The sequence below is a fragment of the Pelmatolapia mariae genome, linkage group LG4, assembly GCF_036321145.2.
Source record: "Pelmatolapia mariae isolate MD_Pm_ZW linkage group LG4, Pm_UMD_F_2, whole genome shotgun sequence".
Taxonomy (NCBI): Eukaryota; Metazoa; Chordata; class Actinopteri; order Cichliformes; family Cichlidae; genus Pelmatolapia; species Pelmatolapia mariae.
The window spans coordinates 16788113-16808832 of record NC_086230.1 but is presented as its reverse complement, the minus strand read 5'-3'; the positions used below and the strand labels follow the sequence as shown (position 1 = coordinate 16808832).

Here is a 20720-nt window from a genome sequence, read left to right as displayed (position 1 = left end):
CCCTCCCCATTTCCCTGTCAGTCTGCCTGATAGCTGGCGACGGCCATGTTGTATATCTCACACAGAATCGAACGCCATTACTATTTCAGCGCGTGGAGCCACCTACCCCCTCCCAGGATGGGGGTCCGGGACTTAACAATGCCCTGCCTCCTCCTGAGATGACAGACACCACCAACAGCCTGTGAGTTGGACACTTCTGGATTATTTTCACTTTACAGGAACAGGTTTGCTGAAGAAAGACATACCCTTGACTTGTTTATATGTGTTTGTGTGTGTGTCACAGGCCAGTGGAGGGAGGTGTCCCGGAAAGCCAGTCGTGGGTGACGGCTCGCGCTCAGGAAATGTCTCAGAAGGTTGGCAGCTGGAGCCCTGAGGGACACCCTGTGGATGGCCTGGGAAGCATGACCAACTCTCAGGTAAAAGCTCACACACACACACACACTGGAAATGGCACAATAAGCTGGCCAGATACCACACAGATAATAGTTTGTGCCGTGTTACTTGATGTAGCTCCCAATTACAACTGAGGACAATTAAGTGGTAAAATGTTCACTGTTCAAATTTGTAATTCCGTATCCAGGCTCAGCAGTGACCTGCTCATTCATAACACCTGCTTTTTATAGAGGAGTAGATCAAATCAGGGCAGCTGATAAGTTTATTTAGTTTTTTTCCCAGTACGTTCATTGTTAGGAATACTCTCCCATTCTTATGGTGTCGTAAGTTCAGAGCTCATACTGCATCACCGTTACTGCACTGTTGCCTGTATCATTTTACTGAAGTTGTTACGCTTATTTCCTGCAGTTCCTCTTTTTTGGATTCTTCAGATATCACTAACATTTAACATTTATTTGATTAGCTCCATCTCTCAAACCTGTCTCTACACACAAGTCTTTTTATTTTATTTCTTTAAAATCTCACTGAATTGTTCAGTGGCTATATATCTCTGCATCTCATTTGACTCAGACTGGTTCATGTCTCTGTTTTCATGCCGTTAAACATGTCTGCTTGTAGACCTCGTGTGGGGGGAGGGTGGGGGTCTGGCAGGTGCATGCATCTGTCAGCCCTCTTATTGTAGCCACCTGTCCACAATGATCAGCAGAGGTCTAAAGGAACGACTAAACTCAGTAGCCAGAGAGACAACCTGATAATCTTTGATTATCAGTTCAGATTTAACTAAAATGCGATTTACTCCAAACAAAATCGAATTTTGCAAATTTGCTACAGAAAATTTGCATGTTTCTGATTAAAAAAAAACCAACATACTGGATTTTTGATAACTGCAATGCAGCTGACCCACCAGTGCAGTTTCAGTTTTACATAACCTCATTTAGTGCCCACAGTGTACCAGGACCTGCACCTGGCTAACATTATCATCCGATCAGATTTCTTTTTTTTCTTTCTTTTTCCCCTCATGCCTCTTTTTGGCTGCACGTGGTTTTTTCTCCCCAGAATCCACTCCTGCCGTGACTCACAACCTCCTCCATCTGGCATTGAGTGCCACTAAACAAAAAGGGAAACAATAAATCACCTTCTGCTGGCATTTGTTGCAACTCAAGTGACAGCAGCATATGCAAACACAAAATTGGATTTTGGTTGGAGTATTTGCTAAAGACCAAAACACACAATTTCCTTTTTTCTGTTTAATTTAAAAATGAAAACAACAATTAAAGACCAAATTATCCAACTGACATGATTTTCCTCTGGGACCTTCAGCTTTCTGCTCTCTTTGGATAACCTTTCCACCTTACCCCCCTCTCCTCCCCCCTATTAGTTTTCATGGCAGCCAATCACACCACCTCCTGCTCTCCTGCTCTGTTTACAGACGGTAGAGATGAGAGAGATGGGGCAGGATGGTTACTCGGATACTGAGCACTTTCCACCAATGGAAGGCCACGGCAGGGCCGCTTCCATGCCCCGCCTCCCAGGCGACAACCAAGTGAGCAGCATTCTCACCTTTCCACTGTCCGTTGTCCTCATTGTGTCCGCTCCTTATCTCCGTTTGTTGGGAACGATGACATTCACAAAGGTCTGACTCATTGCTTATGGATTTCTTGCTGCGGCCTCTTGAATCCAGAGTGGAGAATGTTTGGGACGAGGTTGCGAACGACAAACTTTTACAATCACTGGTTACATTTTGCGCTGGGTGACGTGGTTGCAACCATGATGTCCGCTAGCATATCATGACAGTATTTCAGGGTAAAACATGGAAATGTTTTGCTGACATGTTGACCTCCAGGCTTGGGTTCACAAGGACCACAGCAAGGCAAAGTCAGACCTTTCATTTCTTTCTTTTTCTTTTCTCCCGACTGTTTTGCTTTTCTCTTCCCCTTATCTCTCTTTCACCTGCATGGAGGTGTTTTTGGAAATGCGGTTGCCTTGTTTTCCATCTCACACCCTCATCCATGTTAAACTGTTTCATATCTCGGTGAGTGCTCTGGTTGTCATTCACACACGACACATTTATAAACCACACACAGACATGCGCAGTTCTCTACCCCCACACCCACCCCACATTATTTCTTCTTCTTTTGTCAGGACCGTGATTTATTTATCTTTTTTTTTTCTCGTTTTGCTAAACTGTCTCTTCCTTCCTAGCAGAGGTTTTCCAAGTGCCGAACCGGGCTCCCCCCCCCCTTTATTAGCAGGACTGGTTCTAGCATGATGTTGAGTGTTACAGATGTGTGCGTGTTTGTGTGTTCTGGAGCTTGTTTTTATATGTGTTTTTCGCTGATTATCATCATTGATGTTGTGACCGTGTTTCTGTTGATTGAGCACTTTCATGGTGATCTTGTCTGTATAACACTCTCGTGGCACCAATCACCCCCAGTATTTGTGGTAAGTGTATCTCTTCCACCCTCGCTGCTGCTTCGGTGTCTAATCGGACCTTCTTTCTCTGTCCCTCCTTTTCTCTTTCTCTCTCTTTCATCTCTCCACTCTGGCGCCCCATCCTCTTTTTGGGTTGAACCTCAATCTAACGCTTTTAAACTTGTACTCCTCTTCACCCTTCCTCTTTGATCACTGCATATCACACCATCCCTGTCTCCCTCCCTTCTCTCCCTCTCCCCATCACTTCTCCTTGTTTTGTGTTTGCGCCACATCCATACATTTGGCGTATTTGTGGCATTGTTTGTGTGTGTGTGTGTGTCTTCTCTGTGCTCATACAGCAGCGGAGGAAAGGGAAGCAACGTGGCAGTAACCTCAGTGTATGTACCCTGTCTTCTCTGTCTTCTCCCTCCTCCCCTTTCTCTTTATTCAAGTCCCCTTCTCAAACATGTCTTTGTGTTGTGTGTTTTTTTCTGTGTGTGTGTTTTTAAGCAGGGGTTTTCTTAAGATGTATTAAAGCAACCATTTTTAGCATGAACTCATATGCAAGTCCAGTTTCCAAACCAATCCTACTGACCCTTAACTACTTCACTCGTGCACTTAATGCAGAAAGTTTGGATTCGGGCTGAACTCTGCTTGTCCCTTCTCATCATTTACGGTCATATGACTGTCTCCGGGTCTTCTGTATCTCTGTCTCTCTTTACTCAGCTGCTGCTCCTGGTGCTTCGTTGTCTCATGTCCTCATGCCTGTGTGCTTATCTTTGTGTTGTTGCTGTTAACAGTCTCCATTATGAGTCTCCATTCACGACTGCCTACCTGCATGCTAGAACTTAGATCTTTTTGTTTGAGTGGGTGTATGCTTGCGTGAATGTATGTGGTGTGTGGTTAGAGTGTCAGAAACAAGGAGGGATATGGACATACGTGCATATGAATGGATATGTTTATAGGATTCTCAGTGCTACTTCTGTGAGGCCAGTTAATCTGCCAACCCATCCTCTGTAATTTAATCTGTGATAATTCACAATGACTAAAAAACTTGCTCAGCTCAGCTGCAAAAAGGATTTAGCACTGAAGTAACCTGATATGATTTTCATGCCCAGGTCAGCAACTTGTGGCACCATAGGCGCTGTCCTGCTGTCCTGTCCTGCCTCAGGTCACGAGGCCTCGGCACTGCAGAGGAATGTCGTTAGCAGACTCAGGACATCCCCTATGTACATGCATGGTTGCAGGGAAGCACGCTGAGACAGAGCAGAAACAGAAGAGTTTTGTGCAGCCTGGAATGCGCGATGTTCGAGGGCATTAATGGGTGGTGAAAATGGAGAAGTGCTGAATTGACCCTTCTGTCCCCTTTTTTTTCTTTACCGTTACAAGTTACAGAAGCATGGAAGGCATGGTCGCTTGCCATCATCTCTTTCCCTGTGCTTCCTTTTGAATTTTTTTTTTTAATCTTCTGTATCAGGGGTCGGCATCTGAGCCCTGCACCAGGTTTGAATGTTAATACAACACTGCACTGGCCTTGCTTTAGCCATGCTTAGCTACTGAAATACATGGATGGATTGTTTACAAGCACTAAACTTGGCTAATGGGTTTTTTTGCCAACCTCTGCCTTATAAATTGTATGCAATGTCTCTGTTTTTGAAGTAGCATGATTGGGGGTCTATGATTTGGTATAGGTTAAAGGAAGAAGATGCGTTGAGGGCTTTCATAAAACAGACCCCAGTTAAACCCATATATATACCCCTATACATATCTGTTATCCCATTGTATAAATGAAACACCAACCTGACATTCAAAGGAAACACCTCTCCTTGCATTTCTCTCTCTCCCTCCATCCCTTGGTGGTTTCTTTCTCTTCCTCTCTTAGACCATCAATGACAGCAGTCCAATGAAACGCTCCGCCTCCTCCCTGGGCCACAGCAGGTCTGGGCGTGGTCACAGAGACAAAGGAGGGGCAGACGACTACAACATGGAGCATGCAATCCCAGAAGAGGGAAGAAGTTCCAGACACGGACACCGGCGAAAAGACCGGAGCCATCGGGCATCTGAGAGGTCCCTCTGTCGCTACACTGAGGCTGACACAGGTGGGTGAAACCACAAACACACACACATTTTTTGCATAATTGATCATTTGACAGGTACTGTAGAAGATATTTCCACTATCTAGAACTCATTTTCTCCAACCGTCTCACCTTCTGCAATAAATGAATCCAATTTTTGTACAACTGAACAAAAAGCACATAAAAGTCTTTTTTTTTTTGTTGTTGTTTAGCCATAACTTCCAAAGGCTGCTAGAATGTGTCGCTGGAGTGCAATAATAACGAACCCCTCTAAACACTCTGTCATCAGGCCTGGGCACAGACCTAAGCACAACCACTCAGTCTGGCGACCTCACGTCAAAAGACAAGGATCGAGACAGGGATCGCGGCCGTTCCAAAGACCGTAAGCACCACCACCATCATCACCATCACCACGGCTCTGTGGACAAGGAGCGCTATGTAGCAGAACGAGGAGGCGAGTACGTCCACAGGCACTCTCGCGACCGTGACCGGGAGCGAGAAAGGGACCGGCGCTGGTCGCGATCTCCCAGCGAGGGTCGCGATTGCGTGACACACAGACAGGTGGGCTCCTGGGTTATTGAGTGTACATGATATCTAGGCTGGAAAAACACACCTGTTGGTTTTTGATGAGAAAAATAATTAAATAAATATTGGTCAAACACATTTCAAATGGTCTAATATTGGGCCTCTAATTTGATGGTAGTTAACTGGTGGACTATCAGCTAGAAAAACCCCAATAACCTTTTCTGGCTGTAACCAAACCGTGCTGTAGTCTACATAAGATGTAACTTTTTGATGTAGTTAGCAAGTAGTTTGTGTTAGAAATGTTCCTCTGATTGGAAACTGTATAAAAAATGATAGATGTAGCGTGACATCACCTGTTGGTTTGTGGACTACTGTTTTGAAGGCTTGTTTCAGTTTCTTGAATCAGCAGGACCACCATATGGTAGTGGCTTCACAATTACAGGCTAGCCGTACTTTAAAAAATACACAAGATATAAAATATAAACATAATTATATATTAAAATTAAAAATCATTCTGTAATAAATAAGAATTAAATATAATAATTAAGCCATAAACTCATTAGCAAAAAGTATTAAGTAATATGTGACAAACAGGATCATTTTCTTGTTGAAAGCCAGAAGGGTTGCCCCCTGCTGGCCAATAGAGAGAATGCAAGTTTAATGCACCAGTCTCAGAACCTAGGTCCAACTGTTTAATAAGGTCTTCTGCCCTCAGATTAGAGGCCATTGTTTAATTGTTGGCATTATGTTAATGACAGCAGATAGCATGTGTATCTTTATGTATATTTGTATATACATTTATGTTTCACTATATTCACATAAACATGCATTATTGTTGGTATAATAATGCAGAAATGAGTAAAAAGTGTTTGCTACAACCAAACAAATATGCATAAAGAATGTATATTTGAGTACCTTACTGCTGTTCCCAGTTGCCCTGTCTAAATGTTCTGTCATGCCCTCCCCACTATGTTTCCTTATGACATTCTTTTCCAAGCATATTGCCCACTATACTTTAGACCTAAATTTTCTTTGCTCATGAATTTTTGGTAATGCATATTATTTAGCTAAACACGCTGATTTTGTAATATATTTTTATAATTACTGCAGGAACAACAGCTTTCTTTAAAGGGGAGGAAGTGGATTTTCTTATTTGAATTTGTGTTATACATATATGCTACACAGCTTGCTCAAAATAATGCAAAACCAGACACATTTTATGTATGTTTAGTTACCATATTTACCCTGTACTGCATTTGTTATCCTGGAAATCAACCCTTTATCCTTCTTTTCTCCTGTCGTCTTTTGTTTTCTTTCCTCTGCGTAACATGTTGCTTTTTTATGTATGGTCCTGTTTGAAATCTCATCTTTTTTATCCACATCATCTGCTCTGCTCCTTTTTAATGCCTTTCATTTCTGCCACTCTTTTATGGATGGTGCTTTTTATTCTTATTGTTGCTGTGGATCTTGCTCTGGTCCTTTTCTTGCTTTTCTATCTGGACTCTCTGTCTTGCGTTCTTTTCCTTCTCTCTCTGTTGGCTTCACGCTAAATCTTTACCATCCTCTACTTTATTCTACATGTTTTGTCGTTGAATTTGTGGTTCGTTCTTTTTATTTGCTTTATTTCACTTTTTGTGTAGGGCAGTAGTTCAGTCAGCGGAAGCCCTGTCCCCTCAACCTCGGGGACCAGTACACCACGGCGGGGCCGTCGGCAGTTGCCTCAGACCCCGGCAACACCCCGGCCCCATGTTACTTACTCCCCTGTAGTCCGTAAGGCTATGCCCACACCTCCTGGGGTGGCACAAGGCAGACCCTCAGCCCCAGCTCCTGCCCCTCGCCGCTTTTCTCCAGAGCCTTCCCAAGGCCAGGGTCCTCCCCCTGCTGGCCTTCAGCTGGGCCACCATGGCACACCACGTCATCAGCCCCCACTGCGCTGGGGAGACACAGGTGGAGGAGGGGGCTCCATAGAAGGGGATGGATGTTTCTACAACCAGGACTACCAGGACTACGAGCCCCATCATGAACCACCTGCCTATGAGCCAAACCCCGTGCAGGGGGGCAACCCGCACCCTCATGCCAACCACCCACTGCCACCTCCCTCACAACCACAGCAGCATAACCCCCATCCCCTACCTCCCCCACAGCCACACCCAGTCAACAACCCCCATCCTCAGCCCAGCCGAACCTCGCCTAGAACTGTTCATCACGCGCCTCCGCCAACAACGGCTCTGACAGGGCCTGTGCAGGGCCAAGTTCAGTCTGCTGCCCAGCGCCGGCTACCCAACGGCTACCGTTCTTCATCACCTTCCACACATGTCCACGGACCCCCACACACTGGGCCCCACAAGGTCCCTCCTCCGGCTGGGCATCCAAGGGGTCCTCGCAAAGGCCTGCATGAACCCTACAGTGAAACGGAGGATGACGATTGGTGCTAGCCTCTGGGGAAGGGGGTGGGACTTAACAAGGAAAAAAAAATTTAAATACCGAAAGAAGATGAGCCAGAGCACTGACTGCCAAGGGAAAAAAATATAAACTTTTCTTTCTTGTCTGTTCGATTTGTTTTTCCCTCTCCTCCACTGCTGTCTAAGTGACGGTGAGCTACATGAAACAACCGGTGTCATGGGATGGAACAAGAATGCAGAGACAGAATCTGGAGATCCAAAAGCGATACGAGGAGGTAACGAAACACCTCCGCGTTCTGCTCGCGTCTTGTCGATCATTTCTTTTGATGCCAAATGAGACCAAACTGGAGGAGCGTCAGACACTAGTCTTTGTGTCTTAAATTATGCCTCTGGCCATGAGCTATAGCCACTTACAAGATGTCAAGAGTTGCGACTCGACAAAAGACACTTTACAGTCAGAGACAAAAATGAGCGACCTCTTTTTTGTTGTTGTTGTTGTTTGTTTGTTTTCTTTGCTTCTCTGAGCTAACTTCTGTTAAGTTAGCTGCAAAAAGATTTCAAACCAACCCTCCCAGCCACCAGTTGAATATTGATGAGTTTTATCATCTGTGTTTTTAAATACAAAATAAACCTGACACGGAGCCCTCCACCTGTAAGAGGTGAGGGAGGCTAAGTGGGTGGGAGAGTTGGGGAGTGTTGCACAGGGGTCGACGAGTCCCTCCGTGGACACCTGGAGGAGAGGATGGGTGCGTCTGGGGATGTTTACCCCAGTTACTGGAGAGATTGCACTCCTCCCAGAAACAATTTAACCAACCTCAACCTATGACCTATGAGAGGAAAAAAAATAGTGGAGGATGGGTTTCAGAAACAGAGAAACAAACTGTTTTCTGCAGTATTTCTTCTACTCCTGGAGCTGCTTCTTCTTCCTCCTTCTCTTCTACTTCTTCAAAACATTGAAGCTTGAATCTTCTGTTGCACCCCCACACAGCTTCGTTTTTTGTAGACTTGCAGAGTTGTACACTCTATGGAATCCTGCATGAATGATACAAAAGAATACTAATAATAGCAACACTGAGAATCTACTGTCTGCAGAGGGAAAATGTTCTTCAGTCCTGTTTTTTTGTTATGGTCTGCAGGGTTTCTCTCTCTTTTTTTTTATTTATGATTAAAAGTGCTTTCTGTTTTTCTCTCTCTCTCCTCTGAATGACATTCCTCTCTCTGTACCTTCACATACGCTAAAAACACCAGTGGCCCAAAAGTTACATGGAGATTGGATAGTTACTGTATGTATATCTAGAGGGAACAAAATATCTCTTCTGCTTGCTGGTCTACTGTCTATTCCGTGCCAAATGCCTGCCATTGATACAGCTGGAATTGTACTTATTTTTGTGGAAGTTACCTTTTTTTGTAATTAACCCTAAAAAATGGTTTAATGGGACGCAGGGTATAAACATGGATACGGTGAATTATGTCTGACAAATCAGTAACATCTCAAAAGTCTTCCAGGGTGTGGGGTTAACACAGAGGCAGCAGAAAGAGACCAATAGAAATGTGCAGAAAGGAGAGAAACTCTTCATCGTTGTTTTCTTTGTTGCTGAACATATTAAGGGATAAACTTATACCATTGTTTGTAAAGATCATGATGAGCGTGAGAATGAGGCGAGTTCTCCATATTTGGTCTTATATTTTCTTCTATGTGTTTGTTTTTTATTTGATCTTTGAAGATTTGAAAATAATCCTTTTTCCAACCCTTGGGTGGCGCTGGAACACACCACTACACTGTGGGAGAATGAGTTATCAGGAGGACAGAGCTGTCCTCTTACTCTGAGTCTTCTTCAAAGTTAATAACTATTTGAAATTTGTACATCAAAATGCATTGAATTGCAGGTCTTACAATCCACTTGCCATCGCCTTTGACCTACAGATGGCGCTGTGTGACAAATAGTGTCCCGGTCTATTCACTTCTGACTCAAAGTTATACAGTGAGTGCACCAAAAATGCAGTTTAGCTCATTCTCTCGCTAGTAGACCGCCTTATCTGTGTAAAAACGCAGGTGTGTGAGTCGTATTGTAGCAGACGGGCTGGAGAAAGGATGCCTGGGCCTCGCTGTAGTCCTAAAAATCACCTGCGTTCTGTGCGTATCACTCTTGTATAAGTTTCAGTTCTCTCTGTGTGCCTCAAACTAACACTTGTCACTAACGCACACCACCGTCAGACCCAACATTACTGTTATTTTTTATTTTAAGTTCCTTTTTTTTCTCATTCTTTTACTTGACCCACATCTTACCTGGAGGCCTATCACATGTTGACCAGAGAATGCATTGAAAAAAAAAATAGAAAACACTGCCTATTAGTGTCTTTCCAACCTCAGTGGAATGTCACAAAAAATATTTCTCACATCACTACATGTAAAATTAGAAAGCACACTAAGGTATGTAGCTCCTGGTTGTGGTGTGTGTCTGTGGGTTTTTGCGTGTATGTATGCACACGGGTGGGTGTGTTTCAAATAAAATTACGTTTTGTTTTTCTGAATGCTTTTTTAAAAATTCTCCAGAACTCTTCTGAAATCTTAAGACATTCAAGTCAAATCATTGTAACGACCTTCAGCTCTGTGGTTGTGCGTGTGCGTGCGTGTGTGTGTGTGTGTGTGTGTGATGTCAGTAAAGCCCCTCCCACCTGCCCCCACCTCTGAATGGAACGTGCAAAGCCCCAAAATGTTCACCTTCCATCTTTGTGTATATGCTGCAGTAAAATCCACTAACACGCTGATTAACCACACAAAGTCTTCAAAAAGCAATGTAAAGTCGCTACTGGGAGAAAAAATAAATAAATAAAAAAATGTTTTTTGTTTTTTTTTTTCTTTTTGTTCGTTTTTCAAGTATAAAAGATTTTAAAAAAGGAAAAAATATCTAGTTCCAGAAATGCATGTGCTATGTGCATGCCACACCGTGGGTTAAAAAGTCATCTTCAGGACATAAAAGAAAAAGCAGATTAATTAATTCAGAGGAATTTAAAAAAAAGAAAAAAGTGATATATAAATAGATAGATGTTTTTAAAAAGCAATGTTTCCTTTTTTCCTTCTATTTTTGAAAACAAAAAATGTTTTAAAAACTTAAAAAAAATCTAAAGAGTAAAACCACAAAAAAGAGACTTTGGTGAGAGTCAAAGTCCTGTTTGTTTTTCTTCTGTTACATGGGGTTGAGGCACAGCACAACCATGTTCAGGACACCATGTGAAAAAAAAAAGAAAGAACTGTTTTTAATTTAACAGAAAAAATAAAAATATAAAGAAAGAAAAGAAAGTACAGTTCAGACGATGGTGTATTCTTCCTTATACTTTTGTGTTGGGGGAGGGTCAAGGGATGGAGGAGCTCGCCAAAACTGTTGATGTACTTGTTAAAAACTGGCTGATGGTCCTTTGATCTCTCACTCACTCTCTATTTTCTCTCTCTCTCTCGCTCTCTCTCTCTTTCTCTACCCTGTCTCTCTCACGCTCTTACCTGTCACACTCTCAGCCAGTCTCACCGCTATTTCTACCAGTGCATTTTGTAATTCCAAACAGAAACTCTTCCTAAAGAATAAAATCCAGAGAGAATGCATACTGCTTTGTGTCATTTCTTTTTTGTGTGTCAAGTCTTTTTCAGCTTTGAATTTGCATGTGTTGTGTGTGTAGGTGTGTGTGTGCGCGCCCTAGGAAAGTGCATAGGTTGCTCAGTCCATTTCATCTACCTGTCAGTCAGTCAAGAAAAATAAACGCTTGTAAGCATTACTCACAGAAAGTGAAAGCCACAAATGAACTTTAAAACTGTACTCATATTTCTTGGCCACAGTACCTTTGTGTAGTATTATCACTATAAAACAGCTAAGTAAACAACTGGTTCATCAGCCAGTCACATGGCAGTAACTCAGTGTAGGTGTGTTGACGTGGTCAAGAAAACCTGATGAAGACAAATTGAAAATCTGAATGGGGAAGAAAGGTGATTTAAGTGATCCTAAAGTGCTGATCCACAGTGATTTTCTCACATAACCATCATTAGGGTTTACAGAGAACATTATGGAGAAGAGAAAGTATCCGGTGAGCGACAGTTCTCTGAGTAAAAATGTTAATGTGAGAGGTCAGAGGAGAATAGCCAGACTGATTTGGGCTGACAGAAAAGTGAGGGTAACTCAAATTAGTATTCATTACAACCAAGCTATGCAGAAGAGTATCTCTAAATGCACAACATGTTGAACCTTAAAGCTGATGAGCTACAGCAGCAGAAGATCACACCGGGTCCTACATCTGTCAGCTAAGAACAGGTAACTGAAGCTACAGTTCGCACCACTCACAAACACTGGACAATGAGAGATTGAAAAAACACTGCTTGCTCTGATGTGTCTCGATTTCTGCTGCAGCATTAAGATTTAGGGCTGAAAATTTGGCCTAATCACCATGAAAACATGGATCCACCCTGCTTCGTATTAACAGTTCAGGCTGGTGGTCATGGTGTAATGGTGTGGGGGATATTCCCTTGGCACACTTTGAGCCCCTTAGTACCAACTGACCATTATTTAAACACCACAGCCTACCTAAGTATTGTTGGTGAGCATGTCCACCCCTTTATGACCACAGTGTATCCATCTTCTGCTGGCTGCTTACAGGAGAGTAATGCACCATATCACAAAACTCAAATAATCACTTCGCCAGATCTGATCCCAATAGGGCACTTTTGGGTTGTGGTGCAACATATTCACATCATGGATGTGCAGCTGACAAATCTGCAGCAACTGCATGATGTAATCATGTTGATAAGGACCAAGATCTGTGAACAGCTCTTAAGGCAAAACCACTTTGTTAGCAAGGTGTACCTAATAAAATAGCAGGTGAATGTATTACCAAATGAAGAACTTTATGAAGGATTAGGAAAGAAAATGGGGGATAGTCACAGAATTGAAGGAAGTACAGGAATACTGGTATAAAAGTCTCAGTCCACTGTTATAAATGTCTATGACTAAACAATCAGAAACAGACTTCATTGGGGTTGCCTGAGGGCCAGACATCATCTGGTGGACCCTGTACTCACTGCCCGGAACAAGGAGCCCAATTGGCATTTGTCAAAACTGGCAGGTCCATCACTGGTGCCCACTGGTGGTTTTCACAGATTAGAACAGGTTCAATCTTAGCACACGTGACAGATTTGAAAGGGTCTGGAGAAACTGTGAAAAACATCATGCTTCCTGTAACATCGTGCAGCATGGATATGCCTCAGAGGCATATCCATGGAGAAACACAGCAGGCTCTGCAACGGCAGCCTGACTGCCATTAGGTCTGAGAGGAAATACCCCCAGCACACCATCCGTTATCTCATTAGGAGCATAGCCTGCATTGTCAGGCATGCATAAAAGCAGGCAGGACCTACACAAACTACTGAGTGTCATTTTGAGTTGTTGCAATGAAATTTTGCAACAGTAGACTAGTCTGCAGCATCATTTTTCACTCTGATTTTCAGGGTGTCTTTTAATTCAGGATTCTGTAGGTTGGTAATTTTCATTTCCATTAATCAGTGGGGCATTCTTTCATTCCTGACACTTTGCCCAGTCCATATCAGTATAGCTATCCAACACATTTTTTCCCAATTGGGATCTGATGTGTTTTCAAACCTTCAATTTTTTTGAACAGTGTATCACAAAAGGTGCCAAGAGAGGATATGTGGTACTGCATGAGGAATTGACGATTGTGAGGCTGGTACATGTATGAGGACACCAAAACAGTGGTGAGGTGTTCTGTAGGAATGACAGATGGGTTCAAGGTGGGGATGGGATTACATCAGGACTTGGCTGTGAGCCCCTTCTTGTTTGCAGTAGTGATGGGACACATTGATAGATGAGGTTAGGCAGGAGTCTCTATGGACTACAATGTTGGCAGACTAGATTCTAATCTGTAGTGAGAGTAGGGAACAGGTGGAGGAAAGCCTGGACAGGTGGTGGAGGCACGCTTTGGAAAGAAAAGGAATAGAAGTCAGTAGAAGCAAGACAGAGTACATGTGTGTAAATGAGAAGGAGACAGATAGACAGGTGAATACTAAAGGAGGAGAGGTAGTGAAGGTGGAGTTTAATACCTGGGGTCAACCACCCAAAGCACAGACAGTGCACAAGAGAGGTGAAGAAGAGACTGCAGGCAGGGTGGAGTAGCTGGAGATGACTGTCAGGGCTGATTTATGACAGAAGGATAGCAGCAAAATAAAAAGGGAGGTTTGTGATGGTAGTGAGACCTGCTATGATGTACAGTTTGGAGACGGTAGTACTGACAAAAAGAGAGGACCCTGATCTGGAGGTTGCAGAACTGATGATGCTAAAATTTTCACCTTCACACTTTAATTACACATTTTGACTTTTATGAAGTAGTCAGAGGACAGAGAGATTGTCAGTGACCCTGCTATCTTTTTGGAGATTACTTTGGAAAAGCTGAGAAGCGCAGTAAACGGCCAGCTCCTTTCAAAGTACTCTCATGATTGCATGAAAATTGGATCAGGGTTGCTCACATACTAATGGATAAAATCCAGTTACTCCCTTTTTTGTTGTTTGTTTTCATTCTTTTTTTTTATTCTCCTTCGAGAATTTAAGAAAACTGTGGTATTAAACCATATTTGCTTTTACCATCAGCAGCAACTGGTGTGAGCACAAACACCAGACACAGAAACCTTCCGGGCAGTGTAAGGGCAGTCAGCTGTCACGTGTTCAGGAACACGTGTTTTGTTGAAATTCACGCGATTCACTGGTGAAATGTAAAGACTTCAGATGCCTGTCAGCTACAATATTCTCAATAATCATAATAATCACACCCAGTATGATGATTCGCTCAGCATAAAAATGACCTTGGAATCATTGGCATTGGGATTAAACAGGCCTCCTCCATTCTGCAACACTATGCTGAGGCTCGCTGACACATCTGCCTGAAAAGGCTCAGTCAGCTCATTTAGCTTCCTCATTTTAACACAGCAGTCAGATCTAATTTAGCTAAAGATGCTGGCAAAGCAACAAGTCTTGAGTGCTGCATAACGGTGGATGATGGTGGAGAGGTTGGTCTCTGATGTGACAGTTATTTGACATATTTGGTGGCTTAAAATATAAGATAGAATATAAAATAAGATTTACAAACCTTTAAATATCAGGGTTGATGAAGGGACAGAGTCATCTGAGTTGCTTTTATTGGTCTAATTTTAATTCTTTTTTTCCCTGTATTTTGTATTTCAGTTCTGAAGTATCTAATATATAAGTTCCTTTATGCTTTGCCATGAAGAAGACTTGAGTTTTCAGCATGTAAATTCCAAATTAGCTTGTATGTGGACAAAATAAAAAGAGTGAAGGTGGAGTAAAGAAGCAGTCTGCACAGGAATAGGCACACACATGCACTTAAAAGTTTCATGTGTCTGATGTGTATTTTCACAGGCATGTAGAGACAGTTCCGGCCACTCCTCCCAGCCCCTCTGGGCCCTCCGGTTTCAGCCGGAAGAATAAACTGCACAAGTTGAGGCCTCGTGGAGGCCACACAGGCACTTCCCCCACATTCCTGCTTCTATTTTCCAGGCTTAACCCCCTTCCCCCAACACAAACACAGCGGCGGGTGAATCCCTGTTGTACTTGCTTCATGCTGTGACTTTTATAGTTTTAAAAACATAACTCACACACTGCTTTCCATAGAGCCAAACAATCATAAGCATTTTAAACCTTTAAATGCAGATTAAAAAATTATAATCTGGAAATTTAATTTTAATCAGAAAAACAGATCTAATTATTTGATTTGTTTAAATAATTGTGAATTGCTGCAACACTCAAATAGTAGTAGAGCCAAGAGCTTTATCCACGTTTATAGGTTTAGAGCATATGGAATGCATACGAATGTGAACAAAAAAACAGCAGTGTAGTTCTTGGATGGCAACAGGACCCCGATTGTTCTCCTTGTTTGGTCAGTCAAAAGGCTTGACAGCCTCCCCCTCCTCATTCTTTAGAGCCCCCCATCCCTGGAATTGTCCCAGCTTTTGTTCTGCAAATCAGCCTGGAGGTGGAGGAGACGTGGGGGAGGAAAACACCCAAGCCAGTTTCCTGTCAGACTGACAAACACACACCCACATCCAACTTTCACACGGTTTTCTTGCACCTCACAGCCGCTCCACCCATTATACATTAAACACCTTGGTCTCTCACTGTGCTATCTGTACTGTAATATGACAGCTTATAAACAACACACGACTTCAGATTCATATTAGGTACCAAAGGTTTAATAAATACTGAGGTAGATAAAGTCATTCAAGGTTTTGCATTCTGAGCCCCCCCACCCCACAAAAAAAAAATCTTCAGTAAAAATGTACATTTGCTGTTCAGACAGCATGGTCCCCAAACACACTTGTGTAAAATGTACATAGAGTCAATTCATACAGTCTAGTTTAACGCGTAATGATAGTCCCGCCTTTGATCAGGTGAGGTCATTAATTAGATCACAAGTCACTTAGACCTCCACGGTGGGCATGCTCCGGGGCTTCCTTGCTCAGCCATGACTGGGACTCTTGGGTCATCCATCCAAAGCCAGTCCCTGGAGCAGGTAGCCTGCAAAATGGACACGTCCAGACATCCAGGCCTTAAAAAAGTTCACTGCCTTTAATTTCAGCAGGTCTTCAACACGCTGCGATGGCTGTCTGCACGGGAATGGGGGTTGGGGCTGTTCGCAGTTCACTACTACACTTCACATAGTCACTCAAAACGGAGCTGACAATGAGCTGCTGATGACAGTTCCAATGCTCGAGTTTTGCTTTCTTGCAGGGCAGAAAGTCCGGTTCAGCAGCCGCTTTGCCCCGTCTTTTCCTGGAGTGCTGTGCGGGGCCGGACGGGCACACATTCTCCTTGTTTTCCGCGCGGGCGTGCGCGTGCGGAGCGCAGCGCAGCTCCGTGGATGAACCGGCGGTCCGTGACTCTTCAGCTGGGTGAGAAGCGGGACTCTGGAGCCCCTGAGCGGCAGCTGGCCTTGTGGTTATCACATTAACAGCCGGGTGTTGTGGTTCACATGTCGGGGCGGCACTTTGAGCTGTCGCCTGGGCCGCATGATAGATGTCCCGGGCAGATTTCATGACCAGAGTGAGCAGGAGACTCCGGTGAAGACGGAGACCCCCTCGCTGGGTGCGGGAGCTGTACAGTTTCCCCAAAGCCACGACCATGATCCTCTTGGCCTCTGCGCTGACCTCCATGTCACGGCTTGTTTTGAAACTACTCCCAGACAAACAGTCAAACGGTTTGTATATCCCGTGTCTCCCCCTCTGACTTCACACAGACACGGACGAAGCGCGAGACAGCTATTTATCACCTCTTTGACGTCACTCAATGCCGCGTCACACGACAGAGGCCCGCCCACCGGCCTCATACCCGGACTCCTGTTTCAAACAGCCGTGCACCAGCTGGTTAGACAACTGTAGCTATTTTAATCCTCAAAGATACACAACAAGCTCGACTATTTACTGTAAGCTGCAAAACACACACACACACAAAGCAGAAAATAACTCGCCCAGTGATAAAACTACTACTGCAACAACGATAACTACTACTAATAATAATAATATCAACAGCGATGATTATTATGATAAACAATATATAAAATTAGTCAAGGTCAGCTTTATTGTATCTAAAAATAATGAAAAAATAATAATGTAAAACAGAGCGCTAAGTGAATATGATGCATCAAAATATAAATATGAATTACACATGATACAGTAAAACCTATATACAGTTATTAGTGTTTATGAAGTGTCCAAGGTATATACATTATTGCAGATCTTTGTAGAGATATATAACACATAAGTGAATTAATGGAAAAGAGAATAAACAATAATTTCTTCCAAAGGCCCTTTTTTGACATCAGTATAATTTAATAAATAAATGTAAAAATTGGAGTCTGGCTGTGTTTTTTTAAAAGAGTCGATAGTGTCTCTTTTAATGACATTGTTCATTTACAACAATGCGGGTTTTTATAATAATAATAACAACAACAACAATAATAATAATAATAATTATCATTATTATTATTATTATTATTATTATTACATTCATCATCATCATCCCTTTTGTCTTGAAATACACTTCTAGCCTCAGGAAAAATCTAATTTTCCTGAAAAGAAATTCAAATCTGGAGACCTTGTACTGGCAGTCTTCTTACCCCAAAGTTTTACCTTTGCAGAGGTGAATCAAACATCAGAATTCGAATATTTTATTTCTCCATAAGGAAATTATTTACCTGTGTTTTTGCACTCAACAAGCTTCTACTGCTTGCAGGCAATCTGTAGCAGATTTACTAAGAAGTGCATAAATTCAATCTGTTTTTGTTTATTTGTTTTTTCAGTCACATTTTTACTCCAGAGACGAACTACGTTTCACTTCTAGGGTTAATACCAATCAGTCTGTGAGTTCTCCAATGACACCCATCCCCCCCAGGGTGTTGCTTCCTCTTGCAGGAAGAAAGAAAAATGGGAGGTGGAGTGTGTTGCGCTCTCTCTCACACACACACAAACGCACACACAGATGCCCATATTTAGTCCATCCGGCTGTAGTGGGCCAGCGCAAAGGAAAACCCATGACGTGAGTGGGAGCCCTGCTTTCCTGAAGCCATTTAAAGTAACAACACCAGATTGCGTCAGTGCTTGCTGCTTCCTTCAGACCATATTTGGACAATGAAACTCACTCTGCTACATTATGGGGTGATGAGAAACCGCAGTGTGCCCGCTTCCCTTTTCAGTGACAGAGCGGTCTACATGAAATATAACATAAATATGAGAAGTTTAAACTTTTAAAAATGCACTCGGTATCGGTTTACTGTATACTGTGCCGGTTTAAAGATGTGCTACATAAGATTTTTGGGTCATGAAGGAAACGCGAAGACTTTTAATCTCGAGCTTCGTAATTCCTAAGGAATTTCTGGCATGCAGGTGATTGTTTTTTCTTGAGAATGCCTCTCACTAAAACATAAATTCTCGATAATGATAGGTCTGAACCCCTGAAACATGTTCTTACTTGGAAAAATAGACTTAGGCTGATACATTTTTGAAAGTTGACAACATTTTGGTTATTTCAGTTTAGTTTGAGACCTTCAAAAAAATCGTAAAAAAAAGCTGAAGAGGCATTATTTATACACAGTGGTTTATTTTTAGGAGATCAATTATAATTCCCTCAAAAGCTGTTTCACAGACACTTGTGGGACTTTCTCTTCATCTCTTTACAGAGTAAGCAAGTAAAAGTCCTGGAGATGATTGTCAAATGTTGCATTTGCATTAACTCTCAGTGTTAGTAAAACAGGTAATACATAGACTGAAAACCCTAAACAAATCTACCAAAGAGAAGCGAGAAAACTAGCAGTCGGAGAACGAGACAGAAAGTCCAGATTAGATGTAGACTAATCTGGACTAAACATCTACATCATCTAAAAAGCTACACAAGTTTGAGAAAATCACCTACCAGATGAATTGTGAAGTGATTTGAGCTTTATTTTCTGCTCAGACTTTGAGTAGACTGTGTGTAAAAATGACGGCTCCTGCAATAATTTTTCTGAGCTCCCAAATTAAAGGTAGAGGTCAATTTTAACCTCGGTAAATTCAAAATTGTTTCTGGTCCCCTGTGAAAAAAAGCTAGATCAGTTAAAGACTGCCCTCTCGTGGTTGTTTTATGGAAGTGACTCAAAATGCTGGTGTTTGCTGCCTATTAAAAAATTATAATATGTGCTCATAAAGAATTTACTCTCTAGGTCTGGAGATGGGGAAGAACTGAGGAGAGTGCAGCATGGCCTAAGGGTGAAACTGAGGAAATGCAAGAACTCATACAAGAGGAAGCTGGGGGCTTAAAACAAGGAATGTCTTAAGTGGAATAAAGAAAAAATAAATCACTGGGTTTAAGGTGACAGACAGCTAGAGGGCAGTCTGGAGAGCACAGGTGGGTCACAATTACAACCTGAGTCTGAAGCAGGAGAAGATACTGGTGTTGTGGAAAAGCATCCATTCTGGTTCCTGTACTGAAGTTGACACCATCAGAGGTTAATAACTATTGAGTAATTGTGTTCAAACCACAGGAGCTTCCTCACGGGAGATAAAAATACTAATCTCAGCCCACCAGAAATGAAAATATATCTTGTGCAGTTTGGATATCAACCAAAATTGAGGGTGGATGAAACAGTCAGAGTAGTGCAAAAACTATATTCCCATCTAGATAGTAATGGCTACACTGTGAGGATCACCTTCTTTCGTTCCTTAAATGCACCTAACACAATTCAGCTGCTACTACGAAAGAATCTACTGGAAAAATAAGCAAAGACATCCATCATCTTCTGGATTACTGACTACCTCACAGGAATTGTGATTGGAGAGTACTCTGTTTGCTTTGGTGATCTGTTGTACAGTAACTCCACAGGGGGCAGTGCCTCCACCATGTTCACTTTGTACACCTCAGAGTCTCAACTGCAGATCACCTAAGGAAAAACTGTGTGGTCTGGGAGATTTGTTTCTGAATGTGAATACGATGAAAGAGATGGTGATCACGCCCAAAAGTAAGAGGTTAGGAACACAACAGAATGATTCTGATCTGCTGTCGCAACGACAGAGATAGGAAGTCTGTCATACCACATTCAGTAACTTTTTATAACACAGCACATCATGTCTGGCAGCAAGTCATCTGCTCTTTAATTGTAACATTTTATTTGCCAATTAAAATTGGATTCTTTATTTTTATTTTTTATTTTTGCTGAAACAAAATCATAACAAAGCATTTCCTGTTTTAAAGAGTGGAGTATTCACTCTTCCAATAATTGTGGTACACTAGAATAAGCTGATGCATTACGGCTGCCTTGCATTTTGTTCTGGTCATGCATTATTAATGTCTTCATTCAGTATCAGATATCTACATTGCAT

The 20720-nt window shown here is 42.5% G+C and overlaps 2 protein-coding genes across 10 annotated transcripts in view; one reads left to right on the top strand and one right to left on the bottom strand.

Moving 5' to 3' along the window:
* cacna1aa (calcium channel, voltage-dependent, P/Q type, alpha 1A subunit, a) overlaps positions 1-11405 on the top strand; it is an 85066-nt gene extending 73661 nt beyond the window's left edge. For 4 of the 9 annotated variants that reach the window (XM_063471639.1, XM_063471635.1, XM_063471633.1 and 1 more), the window contains 7 exons: positions 66-181; positions 284-416; positions 1823-1936; positions 3165-3203; positions 4688-4904; positions 5170-5441; positions 7046-11405. In XM_063471639.1, coding sequence (XP_063327709.1) covers positions 66-181; positions 284-416; positions 1823-1936; positions 3165-3203; positions 4688-4904; positions 5170-5441; positions 7046-7840 — 1686 coding nt within the window. In that variant the 3' untranslated portion in view covers positions 7841-11405. The remainder of the gene's footprint in view (positions 1-65; positions 182-283; positions 417-1822; positions 1937-3164; positions 3204-4687; positions 4905-5169; positions 5442-7045) is intronic. The other 5 variants (XM_063471642.1, XM_063471640.1, XM_063471634.1 and 2 more) reach the window with 4 other exon arrangements.
* Positions 11406-16048: 4643 nt separating this feature from the next.
* On the bottom strand, positions 16049-17099 carry ier2a (immediate early response 2a). Its single transcript, XM_063470596.1, has one exon. It carries the CDS (start codon positions 17022-17024, stop codon positions 16458-16460), a length of 567 nt encoding a protein of 188 aa, XP_063326666.1. The 5' UTR covers positions 17025-17099; the 3' UTR covers positions 16049-16457.
* Between the last annotated feature and the right edge of the window lie 3621 nt (positions 17100-20720).

What these genes read in the sequence shown, in the direction of transcription:
- ier2a (XM_063470596.1), bottom strand. Translation starts at nt 17,024, where the DNA reads ATGGAGGTCAGCGCAGAGGCCAAGAGGATCATGGTCGTGGCTTTGGGG.